This window comes from Dipodomys spectabilis, unplaced genomic scaffold (genome assembly GCF_019054845.1).
Source record: "Dipodomys spectabilis isolate Male_0828 unplaced genomic scaffold, ASM1905484v1 ptg000018l, whole genome shotgun sequence".
Lineage (NCBI taxonomy): Eukaryota > Metazoa > Chordata > Mammalia > Rodentia > Heteromyidae > Dipodomys > Dipodomys spectabilis.
This window is the reverse complement of record NW_024870695.1, coordinates 3,997,424-4,024,421: the sequence shown is the minus strand read 5'-3', so window position 1 is coordinate 4,024,421 and position 26,998 is coordinate 3,997,424. Positions and strand designations below refer to the sequence as shown.

The 26,998-nt window shown below is 55.5% G+C and overlaps 2 protein-coding genes across 4 annotated transcripts in view; one reads left to right on the top strand and one right to left on the bottom strand.

The window, feature by feature from the left end:
* Window positions 1-26,998, top strand: part of Slc5a10 (solute carrier family 5 member 10) — a 54,876-nt gene that overhangs the window by 14,466 nt on the left and 13,412 nt on the right. For all 3 annotated transcript variants that reach the window (XM_042672933.1, XM_042672924.1, XM_042672943.1), the window contains one exon: window positions 2,948-3,083. In XM_042672933.1, the coding sequence (XP_042528867.1) occupies window positions 2,948-3,083 (136 nt within the window). The remainder of the gene's footprint in view (window positions 1-2,947; window positions 3,084-26,998) is intronic.
* Fam83g (family with sequence similarity 83 member G) lies at window positions 5-26,388 on the bottom strand. The gene is made up of 5 exons (XM_042672911.1): window positions 25,795-26,388; window positions 12,618-12,785; window positions 5,625-5,749; window positions 3,625-4,888; window positions 5-431 (listed from the first exon to the last, which is right to left on the bottom strand). The coding sequence occupies exons 1-5, from the start codon at window positions 26,305-26,307 to the stop codon at window positions 60-62; spliced, it is 2,442 nt and encodes an 813-aa protein (XP_042528845.1). The 5' UTR covers window positions 26,308-26,388; the 3' UTR covers window positions 5-59.

The window sequence follows — 26,998 nt, the reverse complement described above, 5'->3', positions numbered from 1 at the left end:
CCAGTGCCACTCTGCCCTCCAGGATGGGGGGCTTTGTGGGTCTGGCTCAGACCAGGCTGCTAGGGGTCCTTGTGGTCCCGGGGGACCTGGGACCTCCGCTTAGAATCAGATGGGGCCCACTGGCTGCTGACGGTCCTAGCCTTTAGATGCTTTGATTGAGACAGTTTGGAGTACGGGATTCCAAAGGGACTCCGATGCTCCTCGGTGGCCCTGCCGTCAGCCAGGATGTGGGTGTTTCGAGTGGGCCTTGGGCTCCCAAGATCTGGTAGCACACGGGGTGTTGAGCTACCCTTGGTTTGCCAGTGGTGAGGGCCTGTCGTGGCCGGGCTTGCTTTCCTGGAAGAGGTGTGGGTACCATCAGCAGCACGGTGGTACTGGTGGGCCCCTGAGGTCCTCAAGGCAGGGCCCCCATGATGATGGAACTGCTGGTCCTAGGAGAGAAAAAGCAGAATGAGAGTCTCCCCAGGGCCACAGAGCCAGCCAGACCCAGGTTTGACTCCTGGCTCTGCCACTCACCAGTGGGTTTAACCATATTGTGCTTCCATTTCCTCCTGTTTGGGATTGATTCTGCCATCTGTGGTTGTAAGGGAAGTTCCTGCCTCCCTTCCTTGCTGCCAGGCCCCAACTCCCTATATCCATAAACAGGGTGGATGTAGTTGGAGAAAGACCCAAAATGGTACTGGAGCCATGTGTTGAGTTTCTGGTGATGGGGTGACTGGTAATGTGTCTCCTCTCCCATCTTCAGTCATTGATGTGATCTCAGACAAGCTGCTCTCCCTCTGCAATGCTGTGGTGTCCTAGGGAGCCTCGAGTGGCTAGAAGGCCGTGTGAGGCAGTTCCAATCAACATCTGTGACCCTAGCCCCAGCCCACTGTAGGGGCAAGCAGGCCACAGCCACCACTGGAAAATAAGTATGATCTTGTACACACACCTCCCAGAGAGTCAGGCAGGGCTAGCTAGGTTCACAGGCAAACACCAAGGCTGGGACAGGCTGAATGCGCCCATAAGACAAGCGTGACGGTTCTGGGTTTCCCAACAGCAAGGGCTCTGTTACCATCTACCAGAAGACCCTTCCTGGTTCTAAAAGCAGAAAAATAACCTAGGCTGGTATCAGAGGTTCTGGGAGGCCAGGCCTTAGTCTCCCCATCTGTTTTGTGTTGCTCTCAAGCAGGGCCCCTTTCACCTCTGTGATTCCCAGACCCCTGAGATCCTTAGGGGTATGGACATTCCTGCAGGGCTGACCCCTACACCCCAGCCAATTCTTGTTTCCTACCACATGGCATGGCCTAGTCAGGCGCCTCTGGGTGGAGCATGTCCCATGAAGGCCATGTGACTGAGCCCTCATGCTGGCCTCTGGGGCAGGGCTGCACTGGCCTTGCTGTACAGATAAGATGGGCCCACAGAGGTCACCCAGGGAGACAGGGTGGTCAGATACCAGATATGTTCATAGCAGGGTCTCAGCCCAGCCTCTCAGGCCTCCTCCCCAGCAACCTTAGCTGGTTCTGCTCAAGGTTCCCTGGGTGCTTTCAGGACACCTGGGCACTCTATTTCTGTGTGCTGGTATGACAGGGGCTTTTGATTTTCACTCTGCGGGCTCATCCACAAAGCAGGTAAAAATTTTGTAATATGAAACAAAGCCAATAGGAAATGGAGCAGAGTCCAGGAAGCAGAGCCCAGGCCTCATCACCCCTGTCTGAGAGTAAGTGTGCACAGATAGGAATGTCTCCTGGGACCCTGCCAGCTGGGGAGGCTCCAAGCTCTCTGTCCCCCCACGGATGGGCAGCGTGAGGCTGAGTAGCTTCCTCTGTCAGTCAGCATTGGCCTCAGCCACAGCCATGACCATCTTTCATGATGAGCCATGGCTGGCTGTGGCCACACTTTAAGGGAAGCCTCAGATCCACTGAGAAAGGGATCTGACATCTTTTTACAAAAGGCTGGGGAGCCAGGCACAGAGTTGGCCACCTGCCCCAGCAGCCTCACTTACTCCTTGGGCAGGAGCCTATATACAGACAGTAGTTCAGGTGGTAAAACACTGGGCTCAGCAGGGAAAACAGGTTGCTGTTTTGGCAAGAGGCCCACAGGGAAATGGCTTGCTGGCACCAAGGGGAGAAGGATGGTGAGCCTCATGTCTCGGGTCCTTTGAGCCTTAGCCTCTCCACCGAGGGTGACACATGTCCCAGCACCAGCTGCCATGAACATGGGATGAATAACAGAGATAAACGTCCATCCATGGAAGAAGACGGACATTGAGGGTTTGAGGGCCTTTTCTCTTCCGTGACTCCTGAGGCCCCAGGGCTTTTGTTTCTTTCCAGTGGTACTAGGGATAGAACACAGTGGGAGTGGAGCAACCTTGTACACATGCTGGCAATACTCTACCACTGGGCTATACCCTGGACCTCCACTATTTTTTTTTTAAAGGAGATTCAAAACATGAGAGCAGGGGGACATCTCAGATATCATCAGTCCTAATTATGGTTCCCTCCACTCCCCACTCTGCACAGCTGGAAACTGAGACCATCAGGATTTCCCTAAAGCTCCCAGGGGAGGTGGGGCCCCCAGGCAGCTTCTAGAGACCCTCCCTGCTGAGTGAGCTTCCCCAATCTAGGTCTTAGAGCGCCCAGCCTCTCCCCATGAAACACACAGCTCCCGATACATGCCTGTATGTGCCATCACTCTAGTGAGGGGCCAGGACAGAAGTATCTCTGATATCTTGGAGATATGGCAAATGCCAGGAGACCTACATCTTCTCTGTTATGGATGGAGAGACTGGGATCAGGAACAAATGTATTTGGTCAACTGGACAGAACTCTCCTGGTGGGATGCCTCTGATTGGTCACCTGGGGCAGCCTGGGGCCAATGGGACCACTCCCTCAGGCCTATCAGGAGTGATCCTGACACAGGCGTCCCCCAGGTCTGGGACTTACTCCCTCTCTCACCTGGCCTGCAGGTCATTGTGCAGCGGTCACTGTCTGCTCGGGACCTGAACCACGCCAAGGCAGGCTCCATCCTTGCCAGCTACCTCAAGATGCTTCCCATGGGCCTGATGATCATGCCTGGCATGATCAGCCGTGTACTCTTCCCAGGTAGGACAGGCTCTATGGCTGAGGCAGGCTTCAGGGCACCCAGGCTTCTGAGGCCTTGTCCTGTGAAGGTCACTAGGAAGAGTTGGAAACTGCTTGTGGCATAGAAGGGAAGAGGAAGCTGTCACTATGGCCACAGAGGGAGGGACACAAAAGTGGCTTGGTACAAGTTCTGAATAAGGACTGCTTTCAGCTGGGAAACCACAAAGGTGTAAAGGAACACCTCTGTGCACCCACTGTTTTCTTGTCTGCAAACGAGGGTCTGTGCTACCCCAGTAAGTTTCAAGGTTCTGTATAGGACATTTGGGGCCTATGGGAGTGGAAACTCCTACTTCTTTTTGATTGCTTTGTCAGGACTCGGGGACCAAAAGTCCTCAGGAAGGGAATGGTTGGCCACCCACATGGCTCTGGGTCATCTCACCCTACTGTTCATCAGCCACTCCATCTGTAACAAAAGGAGTCATCAGAGCTGGGGACATGATGGTCCAGGGATAGCAACTCTGGCTCTGTGGCTGTGGTTGGGGGCGGGGCTCTTGTGACCCACCTGAGCCTCCCGGTGCACAGCACGCTGGGCCTGCGTCCTCCTTGGTGCGGCCATCTCTTCTTTCCCCTGGGCTTGGCCCCACAGGGAGCCACCCAGAGGGCCACCAAAGGTTCCTCGGGTTATATGGGGGGCACTCAGCTGTCGGCGGGGTGGCTGGCCTGGCCCATTGGCCATCTGCTCTGAATGGCGCCTCCGGAGAGGGGTGGTCCGCTCTCTCACCTCAAAGTACTCATCTGACATGGAAGAGGCAATGGAAGGTCGCCGGGGACCCGGGCCTTGGCCAGAGCTGCCTGAGAGGCTGTCCTGGTCACTGAGGGTCACATAATCATCATCATCTTCCTCCTCTTCTTCATCCAGACCATTGGGGAGCCTTGCCTCCAGGCTGTCAGGGCCATCCTGGGTCACAGACAGCTGCTGCTCAAGTGGGACGTGGCCTGGGCCCACCGTCTTGGGCAGCATGTCTGTTCCATTTGGGGTCATCTTCTCTTCTGGGGTTTCTGGGGTCCAGCGAACACCAGTGCCAACCTGGGCAAGTATGTCTGCTACAGGGACTGTCCGGGGCTTAGGTACTGGGGTTTGAGGCTCAGGATCCCCATGGAAGAGACCATTTTCAGCTAGGATCCCATCCTGGGTGTCCCTAGGCTCAGGGGGAGAGAGAGGGTCTGGGGATGGACGGCTCTCCTGGCTCTGCTTCCACAGCTGGTGCTGGGTACTGGCATGGGATGTGTCGCGGATCTTGATGCGATTCATCTGATTGGGCTGTGGGTTCCAGATGTTGGGGTCGATGATGTTGATGTAGCCCAAGATGTCACTGCCAGGCTCTGGGTCCGGCTCCACCCACGTGGGCAAGTACTCAAACATGTTTGCCCTCTCCAGGTTGAGCAGTCCTGGGTGGACAGGCGGTAGCAGCTCAGGAAGGTCCCCCGGCCGTTCAGCCAGCGCGGGCCCCCGCAGCCCAGGGGGTCTCTTGACATCCTGATTCTCAGAGGAAGTCTTAGCAATCTCGTCAACACTCTTAGCCTTGACCAGCGCATACTTGGGGTTGACAAGCTTCTTGGCCACAGTGACCGTGGGTGCCAGGGGCACCACAGAGGGCAGCACAATGGGCTCCGGCTCTGGCTCTTTCTCCATGGGGATGTCCTTGAGGCTGACGCCCTGTGACATGAGATATAGCTCTTGGAACTGCCGGTCAAACATCTCTACCACCTGACCGGACAGCACAGAGATTACATTCCTGTCTGTCCTCGCGGCCGACCATGTGAAGCTGTAACATAGAGACAGGGGCAGCATGAGTCAGGCACACAGCATCTGCTGCCTCATTGGGCCTAAGTCCCCTGCTTTAGAGTCCTCCCAGTCCCTGCTGCAACAGGGTCCACCATGCACCCTGGCTAGTGTTCTCTCAGACTATACCAATAGGGCCCTGAGATGGAGGTTTAGCAGAGTGATAAGCAGAGGATGGCTGAGCTGTGCAGTCACACCAGAGTCTGGGAGCCCAAACCCACCAGAGCACTGTACTCCCTCAGGCTGTTCCTGGCTTGGAGAAGCCCAGTGACATCCCTCTGTGACAGCAGCCTTTGGCACCAGGCATTGCCCAGCGTAAGGTACCATCACTGAAGTCTTTGCTGCCATTGGCCCTGTAATGACTACGAGCAGCTGCCCTGTCCTGAGGGGCTGGGTATGATGAGATTTGCAGAGCTAAAGCTATCCTTGAAGACAAGTGTTCAGACTGGGCTTGAAGAGGTACAGCCTGACCTGGCCCCACCCCACCTCAGCCAGTGTCATGATGGGCTGAGAATGACAGTCTGCTAAGATAAAAACCCCTCCCCCCCCTTTACCCTCAGAGATAGACAGTAGGGGACCCAGCCTCCCTCCCCCCGGCACTTGCCCCAGCAGTCTGCAGACTAGTCATCTGAAATAACTACATTATCACCTATCAGATAAAGAGCAGAAAGCAGCTGGGAGACAGAGGCACCTCTTCCTTAAGCCCCATGGAGAATCACCTGTAGGAGCCACATACTGCTCGGTCTCCATCCACGAACATGAATTTTTGGGCCAAGGCGCCCTTGAACTTGGTGGCCGACCTCGTGAAGAATTCAGTTCCCCCACTGCTGCGTACTCTGAGATTCTGTGTTGGGAATGGGGAGGCAGGGTTAGACTCCACAGCAAGTAAATGCATGGGGTTGGGGCTAGGACTTAGGGAAAAAACCGGGAGGAACAGGGACATGGAAGAGGCCTCACAGGCCTGGAGAAAGGGGCTGAGTGCCTGGGGTCTCAGGAACCTGTGAGGAGAGCATAGGAGGAAATGGCACTGATGAAGGGGTCTGGGCCACGATGGTGTGGGTACTGGCTCCAAGTGTCCACAGCATGAAGGAGGCGAGGCCTGTGTGATGAGCGTGCCTCCGATTCCATAGGCCTGTGATTGGTCAGGAATTTCAGTTTGAACATAGCCCTAGGGACAGGAAGTCCCAGGAGCATCCTGAGCAGTCAGCTCAGGCCTCAATAGCGACACATTCTTTGTCGGACCTTGCCGTGACTTAGTGACTTAACCCATCTGGTTCATTAACTCCCACATGCTCACTTGCTCACTAACCCCCACTGAGGCCCCCTGTGGCAGACACAGAAAAGACAATGCCCAGGATCCGTAGGGTGGAGACAAAGGAGGAGGCAGATATATAAACACCACCAGGAAATACCCAGGACCATGGAGGAGTAATCAAGGAGGCTCCCAGGAAAGGATGGCTGACACAGTGAGGGTGGGAGGAGGGGTACAAAAACCTGTCAGGAGGAGCAGGAGTTGAAGAAAGCTGATGAAAGACCCTGCACCTGCTCAAGGCCAGGGCATCCCCAGGGCAGCAGGAGCTTGAGACACCCAGGGCAGAGTATAGGGTCGATCTGCGCAGCTGGACCACCTCTGACGTGGCGGGGCCCACAGGGAGGAGTCATAAAATGAATGAGGAAGCTGCACGTGGAGAAAGGTTGCCATCTGCCTGCCCCTCTGCCCCTCTGGCTGGGGCAAACCCAGGGCAGCATCCACAGAGGCTGCAGAGGGTGGCCTCAGGGTGGGTACCCATGAGATGCCCACCCAGCCACCCACCAAAGTGTGGAATAAACAATCGCCTTGTTGTTAGGCCCAGCCCAGAAGGCAGATAAGCCTTGTTCCCAGGGCTAGCTCTCCGGCCCGCCCCGAAAACTCCAGTCTGCACACAGCCAGCTCAGCAGGAAGCTGGCCCTGGCCCAGGACAATTAACACTTGTGACTTTGTACCTAACATGGAGCATGCTTGCTGAGGATCAGAGGTCAGCAAAAGATCTTAGAAGCCTTCTCCTGTTGCATGTGCCCAACCACAGCCCAGCTCTTCAGCAGTCTCCTGTGGTCTCCTGGTGCATGCCTATGTGCTGGGGTCATGTGACCCTTCTCATCTACCAGTCTCTACACTGCCTCCTATCCACCCCAAATCTTGTTCTGACCAAATGCCCAGAAAATGACCACTTATATCTCAGCATGATTCAGATGCCATGTGAGGAAGCCCTTGACTGCTACCAACCTGCTGTGGAACTCCAAGCAAGTCCCTGGGCTCTCTGGACTGAAGTTTTCCTGTCTGTACTCTGGGGCTTGGCCCTGAACCTGAAGGCTCATCTAACACTGGGGCTCAGCAGCAGGTGGGGGCTTGCACCCAGCCCCCACGCTCTGCCTCCTGGGCTGTCCCTGGCCTGTTCCTGAGTGGACCCGCCCCACAGGCCTGGCCTGGATGAGGTAATGTCTCAGATGTCTAGGCTCGTGTGAGACAAGGTGGAGAATCCTACAAAGCTGCATTGTCTCAGGACCTGGGGACGTCCCGGCAGAGGATGGGCAGAAGGGTGGAGGGACACTGGGCTGGCTCAAGTGGGCGCACTGGGAAAGTCCCTGGACCCTCCGTGGCCTCCAAAGGGCAAGGATGAGGGGCACCAGCACTGGGGTGAACCACAGCACCCTTAGGCCTCAGAGCCACTATACTCATAAGACTGTGTGACTCCACTGAAGCCAAGGGACACCATCCATGCTTCTCCATGCCTCTGTTTCTCACCTGTGAAACAAGTCCACCCACCTGGGCTCCAGGCTGCTTAGTTTAGTACAGGAGTGATCCCAGTGGAGACCTATGAACTGTAGGTGGCATTGTGACGGCACAGTATGTCCTGATGAGGACTTAAAAAAACTCAAGATGAGTGAGCCAGGTGTGGGGGCTCACATCTGTAATCCTAGCTGCTTTGCAGGTGGTTTGAGGATCTATAGTTCAAGGCCAGCTGAGGCATCTCATGGAAATGGGGAGGCAATATGATGGGAAGCCTAAAATAGATAGATCACATCTGGGAAAGAAGCAAGCCCAATCTCAAAAATAACCAGTGCAAAAAAAGGGCTGGAGACATGACTTAGCAGTAGAGTACCTGCCTAGCAAGCGTGGGGCTCTGAGTTCAAAACCCCAATATCTCAAAAACTTTAACAATAGAAAACTACCCAGGTCTGGACCCCTAAGGGGAGCCAGAACCGTCAGCCATACTTGGTGAGGGCTGGGTGGGCTCAGGGAAGGAAGTGACTTGCCCATGGTTTCTCAGTAGTCCAGGAGCAGCCCAGATTCAGGGACAGTGGATGGTGTTCAGCTGTCTGGCCTCTTCTAAGCTGGAGACTAGTGGGAGGTCCAAAGATGCATCCCAACCAGGCCTGAGCTAGGAATGGTGAGGCCAGGCTAGGCGTGTGGAACTCAGGGAATAGAGAGCCTGTATTCCTGTACTACTGGCCTGGGCTCTGTTCTGAAGGGCCTGTTCCACTCTATAAAGTGTGTGTTGTCAATATTCATACAGTTGTCATCCTAGGACAGGAAGTCCTTTGTGCACCACCTTCATGTGACCAGGGGCCAGATGGGACAGGCCTGACCCAGCCCAGCTCCAAGCCCTAGTCTGCGCCTCCTAGCTTTTCCCTGGAGTCAGGCTGTGCAGGACTGACGCTGTGGGCTAGGGCGCTGTGGCGGGGCACTGTAGGATGGATGACAACATCCTTGCGTCTACCTACTAGATAACACTCCTGCTCAGATTCATGACAATTAAATATTTCTCTGGCTGGGTGTGGTGGCCAGCTACTGGGGAGATGAACGTAGGAGGATCCTCAGTCTCAGGCCACACCATGCAAAAGCATGAGACTCTATCTGAAAAATAACTAAAACAAAAGGGGTAGGCCACCCGCCTAGCAAGTGCAAGGCCTTAAGTTCAAACCTTAGTGCCTCCCCACCCTACTACATACAGACATTTCTGGACATCACCCAGGGATATAAGTGCCTGTCCAATACCCCGGATCCATCAGAGACCCAGGCTTCACTCAGAGAAAGCAGGCCACAACCTGTTCAGGGAGGAGAAGGAGCTGGGCCCAGTCCTCCTCCCACACTTTCCTGTGTCCCCAGCTAGGGCCTAGTCAGCTATACCTCAGCCTTACCGTCCGCCTCACAGCCTAGGAGAGCCAGCCAGGAGAGTCAGGGCATGGCAGCTGCTGAGCCATGCATCCTTACCTGAGCCTTCCCCAAGGAGGCTGGCTGCTTTTTTTTGTTCATTAGAAATGTGAACAACCGGCCCAGGTGATTGCTAGTTTTTTTCAGTTTGGCTGCACAGGCCCAGAATGGCTGCACAAGTTCATCTCCCACAGTTCCTGTTTTGGGGGAGCCATGAGCTTCAGTCCTCGACCCAGCTCCCACTGGTCTGCGATACCCCTCAGCACCAGATTACCCCCAAATGTATCCTACTTATTGGCTGAGTCCTGTGATCCTGGGAGAGGAGGGAATGGGGCAGAAGAACTGGGTGTTCTTTCCAAGGACGGCTCCTCATTTGTAATACAGGGTTCACCCCTTACTCCAGCCTGCAGGTATCAGGGCACCTGGACAGGCAGGCTAGGGCAGCTGAGAGCCTACGTTGGAACAGCGGCTGGGCACAATGTGTGGCATAGGCTTGATCATTAGCAGTACAATTTCTAGAAGATGTTAGCGTAGAACCAGAGCTAGGGAAGGAGGGGAGGGGGGGAAACAGCCAGACCACAGCTCAGAGGCAAACAGAAGCCATTTGGCATGCAGACTAGACCCAGGGCCTGTCCAGAGGGGCCCAGACCATCACTACACAGGACAGGACAGGAAGGAGCTCAGTCCCAAGTGCCCCCCTCATGTCTCCTCTGCTCTGCAGATGGCCCTGATGGTGGACACATTTTCAGACAAGCAATGGAGAGACGCTCAGAAAGCTAGTGACTACCAAGGTTGCCATGCACTGGCAGTCAGGCTCAGGCCTGGCTCTTGTTGTCTCTTCACACTGGCACCTGTCATCCCTGCAGTCACAGATGTGACCCTACAAGGTACAGGCTGTACCCTGGGCCGGGGGATCCGGGAGCAGGTCACTGCAGGGCTGGGTGGAGAGCAGGCTCGGATTACTGCATAGGAAGTACTCTCCAGACAGGCCCAGGCCCAGCCAGCCGGCGGGCAGGGAGGACAGCCAGGTAGGCAAGCAGGCAGGTAGGCCCTCCATGGGGTGACACCTGGCCGGGCTATGCCCACAGGAGCCTCTGGCTACCTTCCCAGGGCCATGGAGGGGGGCAGCACAGAGGTGAGAATGAAGAAGCCTGTGTCACACTTTCCCAGGCACGTGTGTGGTTCCTGGGCACATCAACTTCCCAGAGAGGGAGGCAGCCAAGTGGGACAGGCTGGGCCATGGCCCATAGGCCCTTCTCTACCCTGATGGTCACGGGCCAGCTGAAGGGCTGGGGGCCGGGGGAGGCCTCACAACCAGGCCCCAGCCCTACCCTCACCCCAGGCCTGGGGTTTACAACCGATGGTTAGCTGCAGCAGAACCGTGCTTGGCACACAGAGAGCTCTATCAACCACTGTTCTTTCATTTCATCCACAAGCAGCCCTATGAGCCATGGTTCTGGCCATGAGGCCCTGGGGGGCCAGGGACAGGGCATCCACATGCCCAAGTCCCACAGGGAGTCACAGAGCCCATACAGACAGTAGTGGGATGTTGTGCAGTCCAGGGGTCTCTGCTGTTCCCACTGGAGCGCATGTCTCACTACTGGCTGTTAGGTTCACTCCTCAACTTAGCACAATCTTTCAGGCAAGTCACGACCTCCCTCAGTCTCCCCGTGTGTCATGGGAGCCCACTCCGGGTAGCCACATGCCTCTCTGGCTTGGGTGCTCCCCTGAAGCCATGGGCAGGGAGCCTGGTGAGGACCTAACGGTACCCTACCCACCTCCCACTTCCTGGAGATTCAAAAAAACCGGCCAGGGAGGGAGGGGGCAGGGTTGCTCTGCTGAGAAGGGGCAGTGGGTACCTAGTAGGGACTGTGGCCTCTGTGGGAGCCCTAGGTTAGGACAGCATAAGCCCTTCCTCTGCATCCCACCCTGGGGAACAAGTGTGCTGAGACACATAAAGCACACTGGGCACAGGGCAGGTAGGTACACAGGCGGTGGGGCATGCCAGGCACCCTGCTGCTGCTCTCAGGGAAGTCACATTGAAAACATTACTTTCTACACTGTGTCTATCCAGCATGAGCCATCTGCTACCAGGGCCAATTCCAGGTGCTAATTACCTGGTGGCAGGTAGGCTGGGGTCAACTCTCCAGAGAGACCACATGAAAATAAATGTCTCGGAAATTAGAGGCACTACAGCAGAGAACTCATACCCACTTGAAAGGACTTGGCAGGGGGTGGGGTGTTAACAAATGCAGACAAATTACAGGCATGGAGCCCAGGCCTCATTAACCAGCCCAGCGTCCGTCCATGCCCACCCCCCACCCCCTCCTGGGACCTGCAGGCCTGGGAACTTAGACCTGGCAGAGGCTCGTGCTACTTTACAGGTAGTGATACCTGAGTCGTACCTCTACTTCCCCCAAAAGGAATGACAACCCCATCGCACCTGAGTTGTAAGGAGGACTAAATAAGCCAACCCATGGACTGCTCTACTGAAGCATTAGCTGCCTATGCATATGGCTGTTTTCAGGCAAGTTCTGCATACAACAGGTGCCAAGCAAGGGCTGGGTGGGAAGAGGGTCTCCTCCACCCCAGGCAAGGCAGTGGCAAGTGCCAGTGTGTCTGGGTGGAAGAACCCAGCCACACCAACTCATGTGCTCCTCTGGGAGACCAATGAGATCCTAGAGCCCAGAGTGGGGAGGTGACAAGCTGAAGGACACACAGAAAAGCAGTGCTGAGAACCCAGGCCACCCTGAGTCCACAAGCTGCCTTCTCTCTAGCTCGATCCTACTGCTCGTGGATTTCAAGGCCACTTCAACTCTGACCTTGGTCTGAGCCAGATTCTTGACCCATCAGGTGGACATCATAAGAAGAGACGTGCCCCAGATGCTTTCTGGTGGCTCCATGCCTGTAATCCTAGCTACTCAAGAGGATGAGATCTGAGGATCACGGTTCAAAGCCAACCCAGGCAGGAAAGTCCATGAGACTCTTAGCTCCAGTTAACCACCAGAAAACTGGAAGTGGTGCTGTGGCTCAAGTGGTAGAACACTCGCCTTGAGCTGAAGAGCTCAGGGACAGCACCCAGGCCCAGAGTTCAAGCCCCACTACTGACAAAAAAAAAAAGGGAGAGGTGTACATCTAACCCAAGAAAGACTTCCTGATGGGCATGAGCTACCTGAAGAGTGGTGAACATACACCTGCCACCAGAGATATGCACGCAACCAGGTCACCTGCGTGGCATGGGTGCTTTGAAATAACATGTGACATAGTACCTGGCTCCAGCTCCTGCACCTGGTCGGAAGCACTCCACAGCATTTATCTTATCTGCCTATGAGGTGGTGCGTATCCTGTTCCTCAGGGCATTCAAGCTATGTGACCACTTGGCAGGATGCTCAAGGATCACTGAACTCTTGTGTATCTAGTACAGGGATCTGTGCACAACAAGCATGTATTCAGAGTGTTTGTTGATGGACTACGTGATCTCTGCCCTCTGGCCACCCCAGCAGGCAGGGAGTCAGCTCACCTTGAGGTGCCCGAGGTGCATTTGAGCCCGCTCACACATATGCAGGAAGTACTTGACGTTGCTCTCGTCCACAATGATGTACACAGCTACTTTTCTCTTGAAGCCGGCATCGAGCAGGTCCTTGAAGATGTCCACGTCGGTGAACATATCCATGACCACAGCTATCACCTAAGAGCAGAAAGCAACCAGGCCATCAGCCATAGCAGCAGAGAGAACAGCAACTCTCCCAGTCACATCTCTCGGGGCATCCCAGTACATTGGCCTGGCCCCCAGCAACTCAGGCCTGGGGCCTCTCTGGGGCTGCTGTCCTCAGGCCAGCATTGGACAAAAGGCATGCACCACAGGGGAGGGAAGGTACTCCAGGCAGCCTGGGAAGACTGTCCCCCAAGGTCTGTCTGATGACCTTCTGCATGCAGTGTCCTAGCCTATCACCAGCTTCTTCCTTGTGTGCATTGGGCTCACAGAGGAGGGCCCAGCCAGGGGCTCAGGCCAGGGACCCTGCTGTCCCACTCCTAGACCGCATTCCTGAGCCAGCTTTGGCTATGCACTGCCCTATCTGGCAATGCTGAGACAGACCTCATTTGTCTCCGCATCAAGAAGGGTAGGAGCTGGCATGGCCACTGACCAGGGCCTCCTGGGCCCCTGGGCTGCAGAATAATTAGGCAGGCCTCCTTTGCTGTCTAGTGTGGATAGAGCATATTCTAATATGTATGTGCTGACATCTCCTGTCCCCACCACACACGGGTGAGCTCCCCCCCTCACCAGGACCTGGCTCTGGATGCAGCCCTAGAGGTCTAAGTACATTAATTGACTGTAGGCTGGCCCAGCCCATCACTGGCCCCAGCTTCCCTGGCTCGACACAGGGTTGGGGTGAGGCCTGGCTCCAGGACGTACAAAGCCGGTGCCCATCACAGTCACCTGGCACTGCTGATCCAACCCCAGCACTCCAAGCTGCCACTCCTGCCCTTCACAAATGGTCCCTGTGCCCCTGGGACTGTGAATAGGAACCTGGCAGAGACCAGCCCCAGGCCACGCAGCGAGCTAAGGACAGCCAGGCTGGAACCTACCCAGGCCAGAGAGCAGAGCTCACCGCCACACCCTGCTGCGATGCCTGGCAGGGCCCTCCTCTGGGATCTGCACTCATGGGGTGACAAGAGGCTGCCTGAAGTGTGCTGGATACAAGTTTGCGCACCCACAGTGAGCTCACCAGGCTGGCCCCTGCAGGCCCATCTGGGCTCCTCCCAAGCCCTAGGCCCCTGCTGATGCCTGCTGCTCATCTGGCACCAAGAACCAAACTCCTGTAATGAAAAACACGAGGCTTGACCTGCCACAGACTTGCTGTGTAGTCCTGAGCAAAACCCTTAATCTCTCTGGGCTGTCTTCTCATCAGTACTACAGGCTTCATCTCTCAGCGAGCACACTCAGGTAGAGCAATGCTTATAGAAAGACTCCAAGCTGGAGGAGGGTTTTGAAGAGGGGATGCTCATGCGCTGCCCTCTCCCCATCACCCACCTGATATACAACTGTTTGCATTAAGTCTTCTCAGCCTCTACCCCATCCTCTTGCAAACACCATGGTGGTGAGATCCCAGCACACACCTGAGGCTTGCTGGAGGTCCTGCACCAAGTAGGGGTAAGGTCTAGCATGGCTAGACCTGGTTTCCAACCCTGTGCCTTGGATGTGTCTTTGGGGCCTGGCAGGTATTGGTCCACCCTGAGTAGAGGTGCAGGGCCCAACAGGACTTTGTGTATACTCAGGGAGAGGAATGGTGTCGTTCGCTGTCTTTGAGCCTCTGAGGGGCTGTTTGGGGACATGGGGTGCAGAGTGGATGTGGGGCTGGGTTGGCAGGGCACGGCAAAAGGGAAGATGGTGTGGGATAAGGAAGTGTTCCCCCCATAATCTCCAAGCATCCTGACGCTAGGCAGCTCTCGAGAGTGAGCACCCCATCCTGGTTGGAGTTTAAGCCAAGGGCAAACTGCATGGGGAGAAAGTGAGACAGGGAGACCAAGGCATACCGTGGAGGCCTGGTAACCTTGCAGCGCACTACACCTGAGTGGGGTGGATGGCTGTGGCGGCAGCAGGGCCCTCCGGCCCGCGGTCCCACAGCACCCAACCCTCTTCAGATCCACAGTCCCTCAGAGAGGCCACTCCCAGGCAAACAGCCTCATGTGTCACCCTGCAAAGGAGCCAGATGAGGCTCAACCAACAGCACCCTTCTGTCCTAAGGCTTGCACCCCAGCTCCTCCCCAACCTCAAATCCATCATGGCTGCTACCAGGCCTTGTGCCCTAGGCTTGGACTGAGGACCTGCTCTGGCAGTTCCTGTCCCCTGGAGGGTTGCTGTCCTCAGCCAGGCAGGGGACCTGATCCAGGACCTGGCTGATGCCTGCTCCCCAAGGGGGATCCTAGAAAGGTTCTAGGATCTAAATGTTGGCTCCCACAACTCTGAGCTGATGCTGATGTGGGGAGCTGCCTGGTGCTCCTGACTCTGAGGTAACATGGGGTGCTGCCTGGTGTTCCCCGACTCTAAAATAATGCTAGGGTAGGAGAAGCTGTCTGGTGTTCCAGGACTCTGAGATGATGTTGGGTGTGCCTGGTGCTCCCCAACTCAGAGGTGATGTTGAGGTGGGAGGGGCTGGCTGGTGCTCCTGGCCTTGGAGGTGACACTGGGTGGGGGTAGGAACTGGTACCCCTCAGTGGCCGCCACAACCTGGTCTGTCCACATCTAGGCCACTAAGGTTCTGTGGAGGGCCTCGAGGCCTGTCATGCCCTGGCAGCTTTTGCAGGAAAGCAGGGAGAATTCCTTTAGGGGGCTGGAACCCAGACCCTGTACCCCATCACCCATACCACATGCTTGCAAGATGGAGCTAGTCCTGGCTTTGAGCTGCCCGACTGGTGTTCTTGGCAGAGGTCACCTTGTGGGATGTTCCCACAGCCTGCCAGCAGCGGTTCCTCCTCCCATTTTGCAGATGAGGAAACTGACAGGCAGCTTCACCCCCTGGCCTCCTCACCTGCCTTGGACAACCCAGCTCACTGGCAACAATGAGCTCATCAAGGGGCAGAGCCCAGCACAGGGCCTGCCTGGCCAGGGGGGTGGGGCTCAGGAAGTTTCCATCAAGTGAAGGTGAGACAAAGCAGTTTGGTCCATGAGGGACTGCAGCAACAAGGCCTGGCAAAGCCACATCCTTCCTGGGCCCTTGGTTTCCTCATCTGCCAAAGGGGGCTGTGGGCCCAGCTTCTCTATGTTCTCCTAGCTCCATCACCCACAGAAGACAGCACCAGGACCCTCCCATGCCACAGGCCTGAGTGGGCTGTATTCCCTCTCTAGGCCTCAGTTTCTACATCTGTGAAGTGGATTGGTAGACAAGATGTCTAAGGCCTATGCTGGCTGTGTTGTGCCTCCAGGGTCTAGCCAGGCTTGTCTGGGCCAGCCAGAGCAGCTCACCACACCCCCCAGCATCCCACACACTTCTGCTGGCCAGGTGTGGACACGAGCACCCACAACTGTTTCTAGACTTGCCTGTGTTCCACTCAGTGGAACAAAAACACCCTAACTGACACAGTGGGTGAACAGACCTCCCAGGAAGTGCTGGGGAGGAGGAGCATGTAAGACAGGCAGCGGGTGTAAACACTGCTAGGAAACTACTGGTGCACAAGCCCAGCTTCTGCAGCAGCCTCCCCCCATCCCCAAAAAACATACTGCCTCAAACCACCAGTTCTCTATACTAGTTGCCTCCTGGCAGGTGCTTGCTAATTGTGCCTCTATCTAGACAACTCCTATCCACCCTTTGAAACCCAACTCAAGTACTGCCCACAGACCACTGCTCTGGCCCATCTGGCTTAATGAAGCATGTTATCATTTGTGATGCCAAAGCAACAAGTCCCTCCAGGCCTGGATCCTGAGATGGGGCTAGGAGGGATCTCCAGTATAAAGACAATGAAGCCCCCTGCAGGTACTCAAGGAGCCAGTAGTGGAGAGACACACCCCAGTCCTCCCTGTAGTCCTGAAGTGGCCTCCACAGGGTGCATGGCTACAAACAAGTCATGTTCTCCACCAGGGGAGGTGTGGCGGGGATGGAGGCTGCATATCAAGCAGGCACCTCACCTTCCTTTTGTGGATAATGACAATCTCCACACACCGGAGGCTGTTGGAGGATGAGGCGAATGAATGCGGGGAACTGGCATGGGGCCAGCAAAGGGTAGCTGTAGTCACCCTGCTCCTTACCCTGCTAATTAAGCCCTGCTGCACTGGACCCCCACCACCCTGTGTGTGAACAGGCCAGGAGTGATCACCTCCTGCCTCTGCTTTCCTTCTGGCCATCTGGAGGCTAAAGAGGGCAGCGCCCGACATCCAGAGCTGCTCAGAGGAACTGGAAAGTGTTGCAGATTGGTTTAAAGGTTGTGACCACAGGGCTAGCCACTGGTGGCTCACACCTGTAACCCAAGCTACTCAGGAAGCTGAGATGGGAGGATCTTGGTTCAAAGCCAGCCCATGCAGGAAAGACTATGAGACTCTTTTTTTTTTTTTTTGGCCCGGTCATGGGGCCTGAACTCTGGACCTGGGCACTGTCCCTCAGCTCTTCAGCTCAAGGCTAGCAATCTACCACTTGAGCCACAGCACCACTTCCAGCTTTTTTCTTTTTGCTTATGTGGTGCTGAGGAATCGAACCCAGGGCCTCATGCATGCAAGGCAAGCGCTCTACCACTGAGCCACCTTCCCAGCCCCTATGAGACTCTTATCTCCAATTAACCACATACAACCAAAGTGGAGCTGTGGCTCAAAGTAGTATAATTCTAGCCATGCACAGAAAAGCTCAGGGATAGTGTCCATGCCCTGAGTTCAAGCTCCATCTCTGTATCTGTCTCTCTCTGTTTCTCTGTCTCTCTCTGTTCTCTGTGTGCGTTTTGCACTGTGTTTCTCTCTCTCTCTCTCTCTCTCTCTGTCTTTCTCTCTCTCTCTCTCTCTCTCACACACACACACACCAAGGGCAAAAGGTACGCCACAAAGTGGAAGCACCAACTGCCTCCAGGCTGCAGCACGATCCCCAGAAGAAGAGACCAGGTTCACTCAGTGACAAGTGAAATTTGTAGGACAGGGTAATGATGAGGCAGAGGGACACAGAGCTCACTCCAGAGACCTGAGGACAGTCCGCTTTATGTCACCAGCTGACAACTAAACAGCACATACAGAAAAGGAAGCAATGGAGGCTGGGAGAAAGCCACCAGAGAGGAGAAGCTGGAGCAACCGCCAGCACACACACAGAACCAGAAATACTTCATTTTGCCCCAGCCAGAGCAGCCGCCTCTGCACACACACGGCCTGGGGGCAGTCCTCAAAGGATACTGTCTAAGCAGTGGGCAAATGAGCCCTAGGCCAGGCTCAGGCAAACCTCTAAAGAGGAATGGAAAGTAAATATACCTGGCTTTGCTACTTCATATGGTAACTGTCTCAACTATTCAGATATGCCATTATAACAAGTAAGTAGCCACAGATAGTATGTGTGTTTGTGCCATCATTTAAAAGCTGGTGGCAGGTTTGATTTGGCCTGTGGTCCACAATGTACCCATTCTGACCCGAGTCTGCTCTGGTCCTGCCTAGTAAGGCTTAAGAGAAAGAGTGAAAAGGGTTACGTTACGGCAGGAGGTATAGGTACAGCGGTAGAGTACTTGCCTGGCATGCATGAGGTCTTTTGTAGGACCTCGCACCAAAAGGGGGAAACGTTTCCAAGACTGCATCCCAGAACAAGGCTCTAAAATAGTTAAAGAAGGCTCACACCTTGAATCTAGCTACTTGAGAGACTGAGATTGAGGATTACGATTTGAAGCCAACCTGGGCAGGGAAATCTATGTGACTGTTATCTCGAACTTACCTTAAAAAAGACAAAGTGGAACTATGACTCAAGTAGTACAGCACTAACCTTGGGGGAAAAAAAAGCTAAACGATAGTACCCAAGCTCTGAGTTCAACCCTAATATAAGCATAAAGCAAAAAAGAAAAAGAAAAAAGAATAATAAAGGAATAAACACCAGTACCCAATAATAACTGAATCTGTTCAATTGAAAATCACCAGACACACAAAGAAATGAGAAGAAAAAATAGTTTTAATCAATCAGAATGACCCAAAGCTAATAGAGATGATAGAATTGACAAAGATGTAAAAAGTTAAATGTTTTATTTAAAACCAAACACACTTGTAATCCCAGCCTCTTGAGAGGCATAGGTAGATAGAAGTATCACAGTTTGAAGCCAGATCAGGCAAAAAGCTAGCAAGACACTATCTCAAAGAGTAAGCTGGGCATGGAGGTACACACCTATAACCCTAGCTATTGCAAGAGGCCTAAGTAGAAGGATAATGATCTAAGGTCCCAAATAAAAAAACATGAGACTCTATTGGACAAATAACTAAATCAAAAAAGCTTGGCTATGTGGTTCAAGTAATAGAGTATCTAGCATGCATGAGGCCCTGAGTTCAAATCCCAGTATTTTACAAACACACACACACACACACACACACACACAAACTGAACCTCAAGGAACGAAAAAATATGCTAGGTAGACCAATAGCAGATTCAATCCTAAGAAAGAAAAGATTAGTGAACTTGAAGGTACGGACAGGAAGTATCCCCACAATGGCACACAGAAAGAGACTGAAGAAACATAGTTGGGCCATCAGCGCACTGGGGTCTAACACATATGAAGTTGGAGTCAGAAGGCAACAGGGACTGGGAATGAAGATATAGAAAATCTTCTTGAAGCAATAATGACCAAGTTCTACGTTTAATGAAAACTGAATGCACAGATTCAGTGTCTTCCAAGCAGGAGAGACAGGAAGAAAATTAAACTATAGCATGTCATAATCAAACCACTTAGAATCAGTAATCTTACAAGCAGCCAGAAGGAAAACAAACCACTCATATCGAGACACCTGCAAGCGGACCTCTGAAATCAGTGCAGCTACAGATGACTAGACCAGCAAGCCCTCCACCTAGAGGTCTATGGCCAGTGGAATACTTAGGCTCTGCAGTTACCACCACCCGTTGTGGAGGAGCTCCAGGACTTCAGCTGGTTCCACATGGAGGTTTGGGGGGCTCACTCCCTTACCAGGGCTATGGAAATGGGTCAGAGAACAGCACTCCCCTGCCTGTCACTGTCCATCAGCATCAGGGCCAAGATGGACAGATGTGTTTCCCCACTGAGATGACCCTTCTCTTCCCTCCCTCCACACTGGCCTGCTAGGATCCCTGGGTGGTGGTCCCCATGTGCTCCTGGCACTGTCTAAACCAGTTTCCGATCCTATCTCAGGCTTGTCACACAGAGAGGACAACCAATGCTCAGGCTCAGTGTGTGTGTGTGAGTGTGAGTGTGTGTCTCTGTCTGTCTGTCCTGCATTCGGCAGGTTGCTTGAGCCTAAGTTTCTCTGGCTAAAGTGCACAGTGGACCGGATGGCTCCCAGGCCCCTCCCTGTCTGACAGCTAGCTGCTCACAGCAGCCCTGCCTATTAGGAAGAAAGCCTCATTAAGGCCAATTAAAGGAAGCAAGGCCTCCTGAGTGCCAAATGGCTGCACAGGCTCCTAGTCAGTAAGCTGGTCACACCCACAGCCTTGGGACCTGGAGTCTGGGCAGGCAGGTAAGCAAGTCTAGGGTGTGGGGGTGCTGCCCAAGACCTTGTACTTCCACGGCCCCCAGAAACAGGCCTTCTTCCCAGGCACAGAAATGCAGAGATGGGGACTGAGCTGTGCCCTGCAGAAGAGGCCAGAGACCAAGTGCCCTCTTCTGTCTCTGTTGTTGTTGTTGCTCATGGGGCCTGAACTCTGGGCCTGGGCGCTGTCCCTCAGCTCTTCAGCTCAAGGCTGGCGCTCTACCCCTTGAACCACAGTGCCACTTCCTGTTTTCTGTAGAGATAAGAGTCTCATGGACTTTCCTGCCTGGGCTGGCTTTGAACTGCAATCCTCAGATCTTAGCCTCCTTGGTAGTTAGAATTACAGGCGTGAGCCATCGGCGCCCAGCTCAAGTGCCTTCTTTCTTCCTGGGGGCCACATGAAACCTCAGTCCCAGACTGAGGGGGTGGGGGGCAGGGGTGGATCTACCCAGAGCACCCTGGGAGACAGTGAGAATCACACTGGGAAACCACACAAATATAGATCTGAAGGGCTTCTGTGGGGTCCTGGAACTGCACTGGGATCAGCAGGCATCCTAGCCCGACACCAGGAAAGGAGGCTGAGGCAGCCCGTCCAGCCCAGGGTCCGGTGGGTACCCTCAGAGCCTCAGTACTCAAATCTACCGCTTCTTCTAAACTAGTAACCAGTCTACAGATGGAGAACTGAGCCCAGAGCTATGCAGTCAGGGTGGCTAAGCAAGAGCCCACCTCTGTGGGCAGAGAGGTGAGGCGCCTCATCTTCAGGGTGGTTCCATGGAGCTAGTCCCAGCCCAGCCACACCACAGCCCTTGTGTGACCTCTGGCAGGCTCTGGCCCGCTCAGAGCCTCAGTTTCCTCATCCATGACACAAGCAGGGTGGTGCTGCAGCCATGAAGAGCTCCTTCCTGCAGGGCCGCTCTCACTCTCTGTAACTCTCAGTTAAGATGTGGGGAAGGAGGCTCGGGAGCAGACGGGGCCAACACCTGGGATTATGGTAACAGAAGCTTCCTCACCCAAGCAGGCAGGGCCCTGGTCAAGAGCTGCCAGGGCAAGCAGGAGGCCGCTCCCCTGCCCACTGGCAAGGGAGCTGGGCCACCTCCACCTTGGGGCCCCTCGAGGTGTAAAGGTTTATCCTGGTCCAGTCGTGTGCAGCTTAATGAAGGGATCTATCATGAGGAATGCGCTGTTCAATGTCAGCGTGAGGCCAGCATGGAGTGCGCACACATCACTAGGCAACATAACCTTAGGGACCACTATGTTAAGTGTGGGGGACATGGTTGATGGGAGCACAGGGGCAGGCTTGTGCTGCCTGACCCAGTGTTCACAGTCTCATCTCCTTCCTGCTGTGTGGCTTTGAACGAGAAACCCAGGTGTCCTGGATTTGGGGTTCCAGGACCCTGAACACTCACCTCCTGTCCAGAGTCAGGAGGGGTCAGGAGTGGGGTTTGCTGTGCCTGTCAGGGGTCAGAACTCAGAAAGAACAGCCCATGAGCTAAGTGCGGCTGCTCTGAATATTCACCCCTGACTTCTAGGCCATGCTCCTCCAAGTTGTTCCAGGCTCTGTCACCTTGGGCCAGTTACCCACCCTCTCTGAGCCCCACTAAGGCTTGGTTTCTCTCATTGTCCTTTGAGACAAAGAAGGCAACTCTGCTTTATAGAATCAGAGCAAGGATTACACAGAGTAGGTAAAGTGCCGGCTCAGCACCTGACATATAGCTGGCATTTAATAAATGCCTCATTAAGCTGTTTTTATTCTCCTGGAGCCAAGCTGTGGGCCAGGACTTGAGTAGGCGAAGGCAGGGCTCTGACAGGATGTGGGGGTCAATCAGGCATCATGAAACCTGGGCTTGATTTCCGTCCTGCTCTGTGGCCTTGGGAAAAAGAAAAACAACTTCCCTGGGTCTCCATTCCCAAAAGAAAACCAGCGATCTGGGTTCCAGTGGAGCTCACCCAGGTACCTGGCCCTCCCTGTAGCCTCCATGATAAAAATGTGGTTCATCTTGGCCCCTGGGCCTTCCCCGGGGTGTCAGGGCCAGGGAAGGGTCTGGCCAGGAGCTCCGTCCCACATCACAGGGTGGGCCCTGGGTGTGCTGGAAGATACTTGCTAGGACACCTATTCTCACCCTGGCTGAGCCCGGCCCAGCCTCACCCCCTGGGAGGCTATAGCTCTGCCCTCCTAGGCGTGATTCTACAGGCCTCTGGTATGCAGCTGAACCCCAGCAGGTTTTTCCCCAGATAAATCACTGGCTGGGGGAGGGGGGGTGAGGGTGGAGGATGGGGCAAGGGCAGACAGGCGATCCCCCACCTGAAAATGGAGCCATAGAAGCTGGCTCAGAAAGCACAGGCCTGAGGGCTCAGGGCCATATAGATAGGATCCACAGGTCCATGAATCCCAGGACAGTAGGTGTCAAGGCCAAATGTACTCCCTCAACGTCTTTGATGCCATTTTCCAGAAGGGACAGTGAACCCGGGGAGGAGCTGGGTTTTGTCTGGGTCCCACAGCTAGGTAGAGCCTAGGCCTGTACTCTTGGCTCCTATACTGTTGCCCCCCTTCCCCCAGTTCCATCTCAGTCTACAACTTGTAGGAAGGGGGATCTAGTGGGAGGGCCTGCCAGGAACACAGCCACTCCCCAATGGCAGGCCGAGCTGGCGTGGGATGAGTGTGTCACTTCCCTGCCCCGGGGTCTGCCAGCTGGGCTGATGACAGCGCAGGGTGAAGATGAGCCACAGGCTGGGCATCCTGACTCAGCTCCAGCAGTCCCCAATGGAAAGGAGGACAGAGAGCAGCTATGCAGAGCAGATAGTGAAACCCCACTCCAGACCTAGGGGATTGGGGTCCCCCTGATCCATATAGAATGAGGAGACAAGATGTGACTCATGGGGAGAGATAAACACAGGAAGAGCTACTGGACAGGCAGAAGATGAAGGCGGGCAAAGCGCATGCACTCAGCACACTCGCTCACACACGCTCACACACACTAGCGTCAGCACCCCCACAGCGTCCCAGACCTGCCCTTGGCAATCTGGGAAGGGGCCAGCAAGGGAGATGGAGGATTGTAAGGCACCTGACCAACAGCCCCTCCTAAGCCCTGACCACCATTCTGTCCTGTCACTCTGTCCTACTCTGGAGGGGGGATCAATAGGTAGGTCCTAGAATTTATGTGTGACAAGGGCCTGGTCCCCACCCACTGCCCAAAAACAAGCTAGGTAATCTTGGGCAGTGACTAACCAGTCTGGCCTCAGTTTCTACATGTGAGAAATGAGGCAGATAACACTAGCTGAGATTATAAAGTACCCAGCCCTCCATCCACAGTAGCTATTATTGCTACTGTCTTGTTCCTGCCCTGCCCCTGCCAGTGGGAGCCACCAGTGAGACTCATGAGCAGGAATTCATACAAGGGCAGAGGCAAGATAGCACTGTGCTCCTGAGCAAATCCCTGTCCCCAAGCCTCGGCGCTGTCTGAGATGACAGTGTGGTTTCCATCACCTCAGGACTCTTTTCCTAGGCTCTGGAGGACTTCCTGTTTTCTGAAAAGGGGGGCAGACTTGAGGGGTACAAGAGCAGAGTTCAACGCAGAGGTCAATGCCTGCCTATTGGGGGCTGCAAGAAGTCACCACAGAACCACACAGACCCATCTCACACCTGAGATCACTATCTCCCTGGCTGTCACCTTAGACAGGTGACACCAATAGCTTGCAGGGCTTTTGTGGGATGCAAATGAAGGTATAGGGCTCATTCCATGCCAGCCTGAAGTAGCTGATCTCAGCTGGAAGTGAGGCTCTGAGTGTCCAGCCTGGCCCCAGGCACCCCTATCTGGCCCCATCACTGGCTAGGCCACCTGTCATCCTGTCTGAGTGAGATTAGATTCTGGGTTGTTCCCACACAGAGCTGGAAAGTGGCACCTGCCTCCTTCTTGTCCTGGGCGCCCTTACCCTAGGCCTGTTTCCCCAATCTAAAAATGGAGATGAGCCAGGCACAGGTGGCTCATGCCTGTAATCCTAACTACTCAGGAGACTAAGATCTAAGGATCAGAGTTCAAAACCAGCCCAGGCAGTAAAGTCAGTGAGACTCTTATCTCCAATTAACCATCAAAAGGCCAGAAGTGGAGCTGTGACTCAAGTGATAGAACCCTAGCCTTGAACACAAAAGCTCAGGGACAACGCCTAGGCCCTGAGTTCAAGCCTTACAACAGACACCAAAAAAAAAAAAAAGAAAGAGAGAGAGAAAGAGAGAGGGAGGGAGGGAGGGAGAGAGCACGAGCGAGAAAAGAAAGGAAATGGAGTCAGCTGATGGGTTATTGAATCTGCAGATCACTGGGTTCTGTGACCACCCAGTGCCCTCCCCATTAGCACTGGTGTCAGTTCCTTCCCACCCCTGGGCAGGTGTGGAGTTATTCAGCCAGAAAACTATGAAAATCCTTCCCTCCGACCCACTTTTCCCAGGCACCTGATATCCAACTTCATTATAGCCAGAAACACTTCATCTCTTGCCACCCCATTATACAGGCCTGAAACCCGAAGCTGCCCGCCCCTGAGGGGCAGGGACACCACCTTCCTGGAAACCTGAGCCAGGCTCCTCAGCTCCTGACCCACTTTTGGTCTCTTGGCAAGAGCTCTCCAGACCCCAGCCACTGGGATGCTCCCTAAAGCCAGTATCTGACTGTAGCGGCCCTACTCAAACAGGACAGCGAGGTGGGCAGACCCAGTGACGCACCCTCCTTCCTCAACCTGGGCTAGTCAAGTACAGCAGGACATGTAATCATCTCCTAGTATCTCTACTGCTTCCCAATGTGTGTCAGTAGGTCAGGAGACAGTAACCACCATGACCATGGAAGGAAAGAGAGATATGTCCAGACAAGGCGGGAGGACCCTTCTAATCTCTGCTGAGGACCACAGCACCATTCCACCACCCCACCCAGACATCCTGGCCTGGACAGAGAATGCAAGACTCCCACTGCATGTTCTCACTGCAAGACTCCCGAAAGAGTTCAGAGAGGGGGAGCACCTCACTCGACATCGCTCAGCATAGCTAGGAAACAGGCAGATCAGACGACCTAAGGTCTAAGGGCTTCAGGCCAGCTCAATCTCCACACTTATCTTCTCAGCCCCCAACAAACTTTCTGTCCACCAGAAGCTCATGGAGAAGTATGTGAACCCGGGGGACCCTCCCTCATGAATCAGAACCATGGGGAGCAAGGTTAAGGGAAAATCTGGCATTCCCCTCTGGTAGTGCACCCTAAGGGGTAGTAGCATCCCTGGGTCAACCAGAAACACCTTCACCCATGCATCAAGATTCTTTGATGTGGGACAGCCACTGTCATCTGCTGGAGGATACCCCCATTCCTCTGCAGGCTCTGAGGAACCCCGTGAAGTTTCCTCCTCACAGCCAGGAAAGCAGCAGAGGGGCTCCCGCAGATCTCATGCATGTAGGAGACCCCATGCACGTCGGGGGGGGGACCCCATGTGGCAGCCAGCAGTGTCACCGTCCAGGGTCCCCCTGCTGGGGGGGGGGGTCCGCTCCCCGCCCCTCCCCTCCCCTCACCTTCTGGGCCTGGCTGATCATCTTGCGGACCACCTCTTTGATGTGGGCCTGCCCGTCGATGGGGGGCTGCATGTAGACGCTGGCCCGGGTCACGCCGCGGTAGGCGATGGTGTCGGGCCAGCCCAGGTCCAGCTGCGGGATGGAGCGGTCCGATCTCTGGGGCCAGTACTCGAGCGAGGGCGGCGGCTCGGGCTCGGGGACGGCCGTCCCCTCCGGGTGCTCGGCCGCCCCGTGGTCGTCCGGGGGCTCCTGGGGGCGGCCCGCGGCGCGGGGGTTCTCGGAGCCGGGGTCGTAGACCTCGATGGTCTCCAGGATGCGGCGCAGCTCCAGCTCGGAGAGGAAGTCGCGGATGTTCTCCCGCTTGAGCACCTGGTAGAAGGCGTCGCGGCCGCGGGCCACGAGCGCCTCGAGCGCCAAGCGCTGCTCCTCGCTGTAGAAGAACTCGGGCTTGGCCTCGCTCGAGCGCCAGTTCACGTGGTTGTCGTCCAGGCACTGCACCTGGGAGAAGGCCATGGCGCCCCTGGGCCGCGCGCTCCGCGAGGTCGAGTCCTCCCTACCCCGGCCCCGGCGGGGCGCCGCGCGCTCGACAGCCTCCGGGCGGCCTCGGCTCCTCCACGCTCCGCGAACCTGCGGGAAAGAACTGAGCGGCGCGGGGCAGGTCAGAGGGCAGGCGCGGGGCGGGGCCCGGAGCCGCGCAGGGGAGGTGGGCGGGGTCCGGGCTGAGGGTAGGGGGCGGTGGGCGGGGTCGGCGCGGCGGTGGGCGGGGCCAGCGTCCCGGAGGCGGGGCCGGCGAGCGACCTGCGGGGACCCCGGTGCCTACCAGGGACCGGGAACCCACTTCTCAGATTCCACGCTTCCCGAAGGCCCCGGGCAAGAACTTCCCACAAGTTTGTTTGCACGACTGGGCCCCCTCGGCGGGACTCAGCAGCGCCCGGTAGTCCTGGGCTTCCGGGAAGCGGAAAGGTCTGACGGATCCGGGGCGCGCCAGCAATCCCCGAGGCCTCCCAGGAGGAGGCCGGAGCCCGGAGGCTCCGAGGCCGGAACCCCGCTGGCGGCGGCCCCCCGCGGGGACAGGAACAGCGGGGCGCGGCCGGATCGCGCTTACCTTACCTGGCCACGAGTGCGGACGCGGTGCGGAGCCCGTGACTAGACCCGAGCGGGGAGCGCTGGCGGCGGCAGCCGGAGGGAGGGCGCGGCCGGCCGG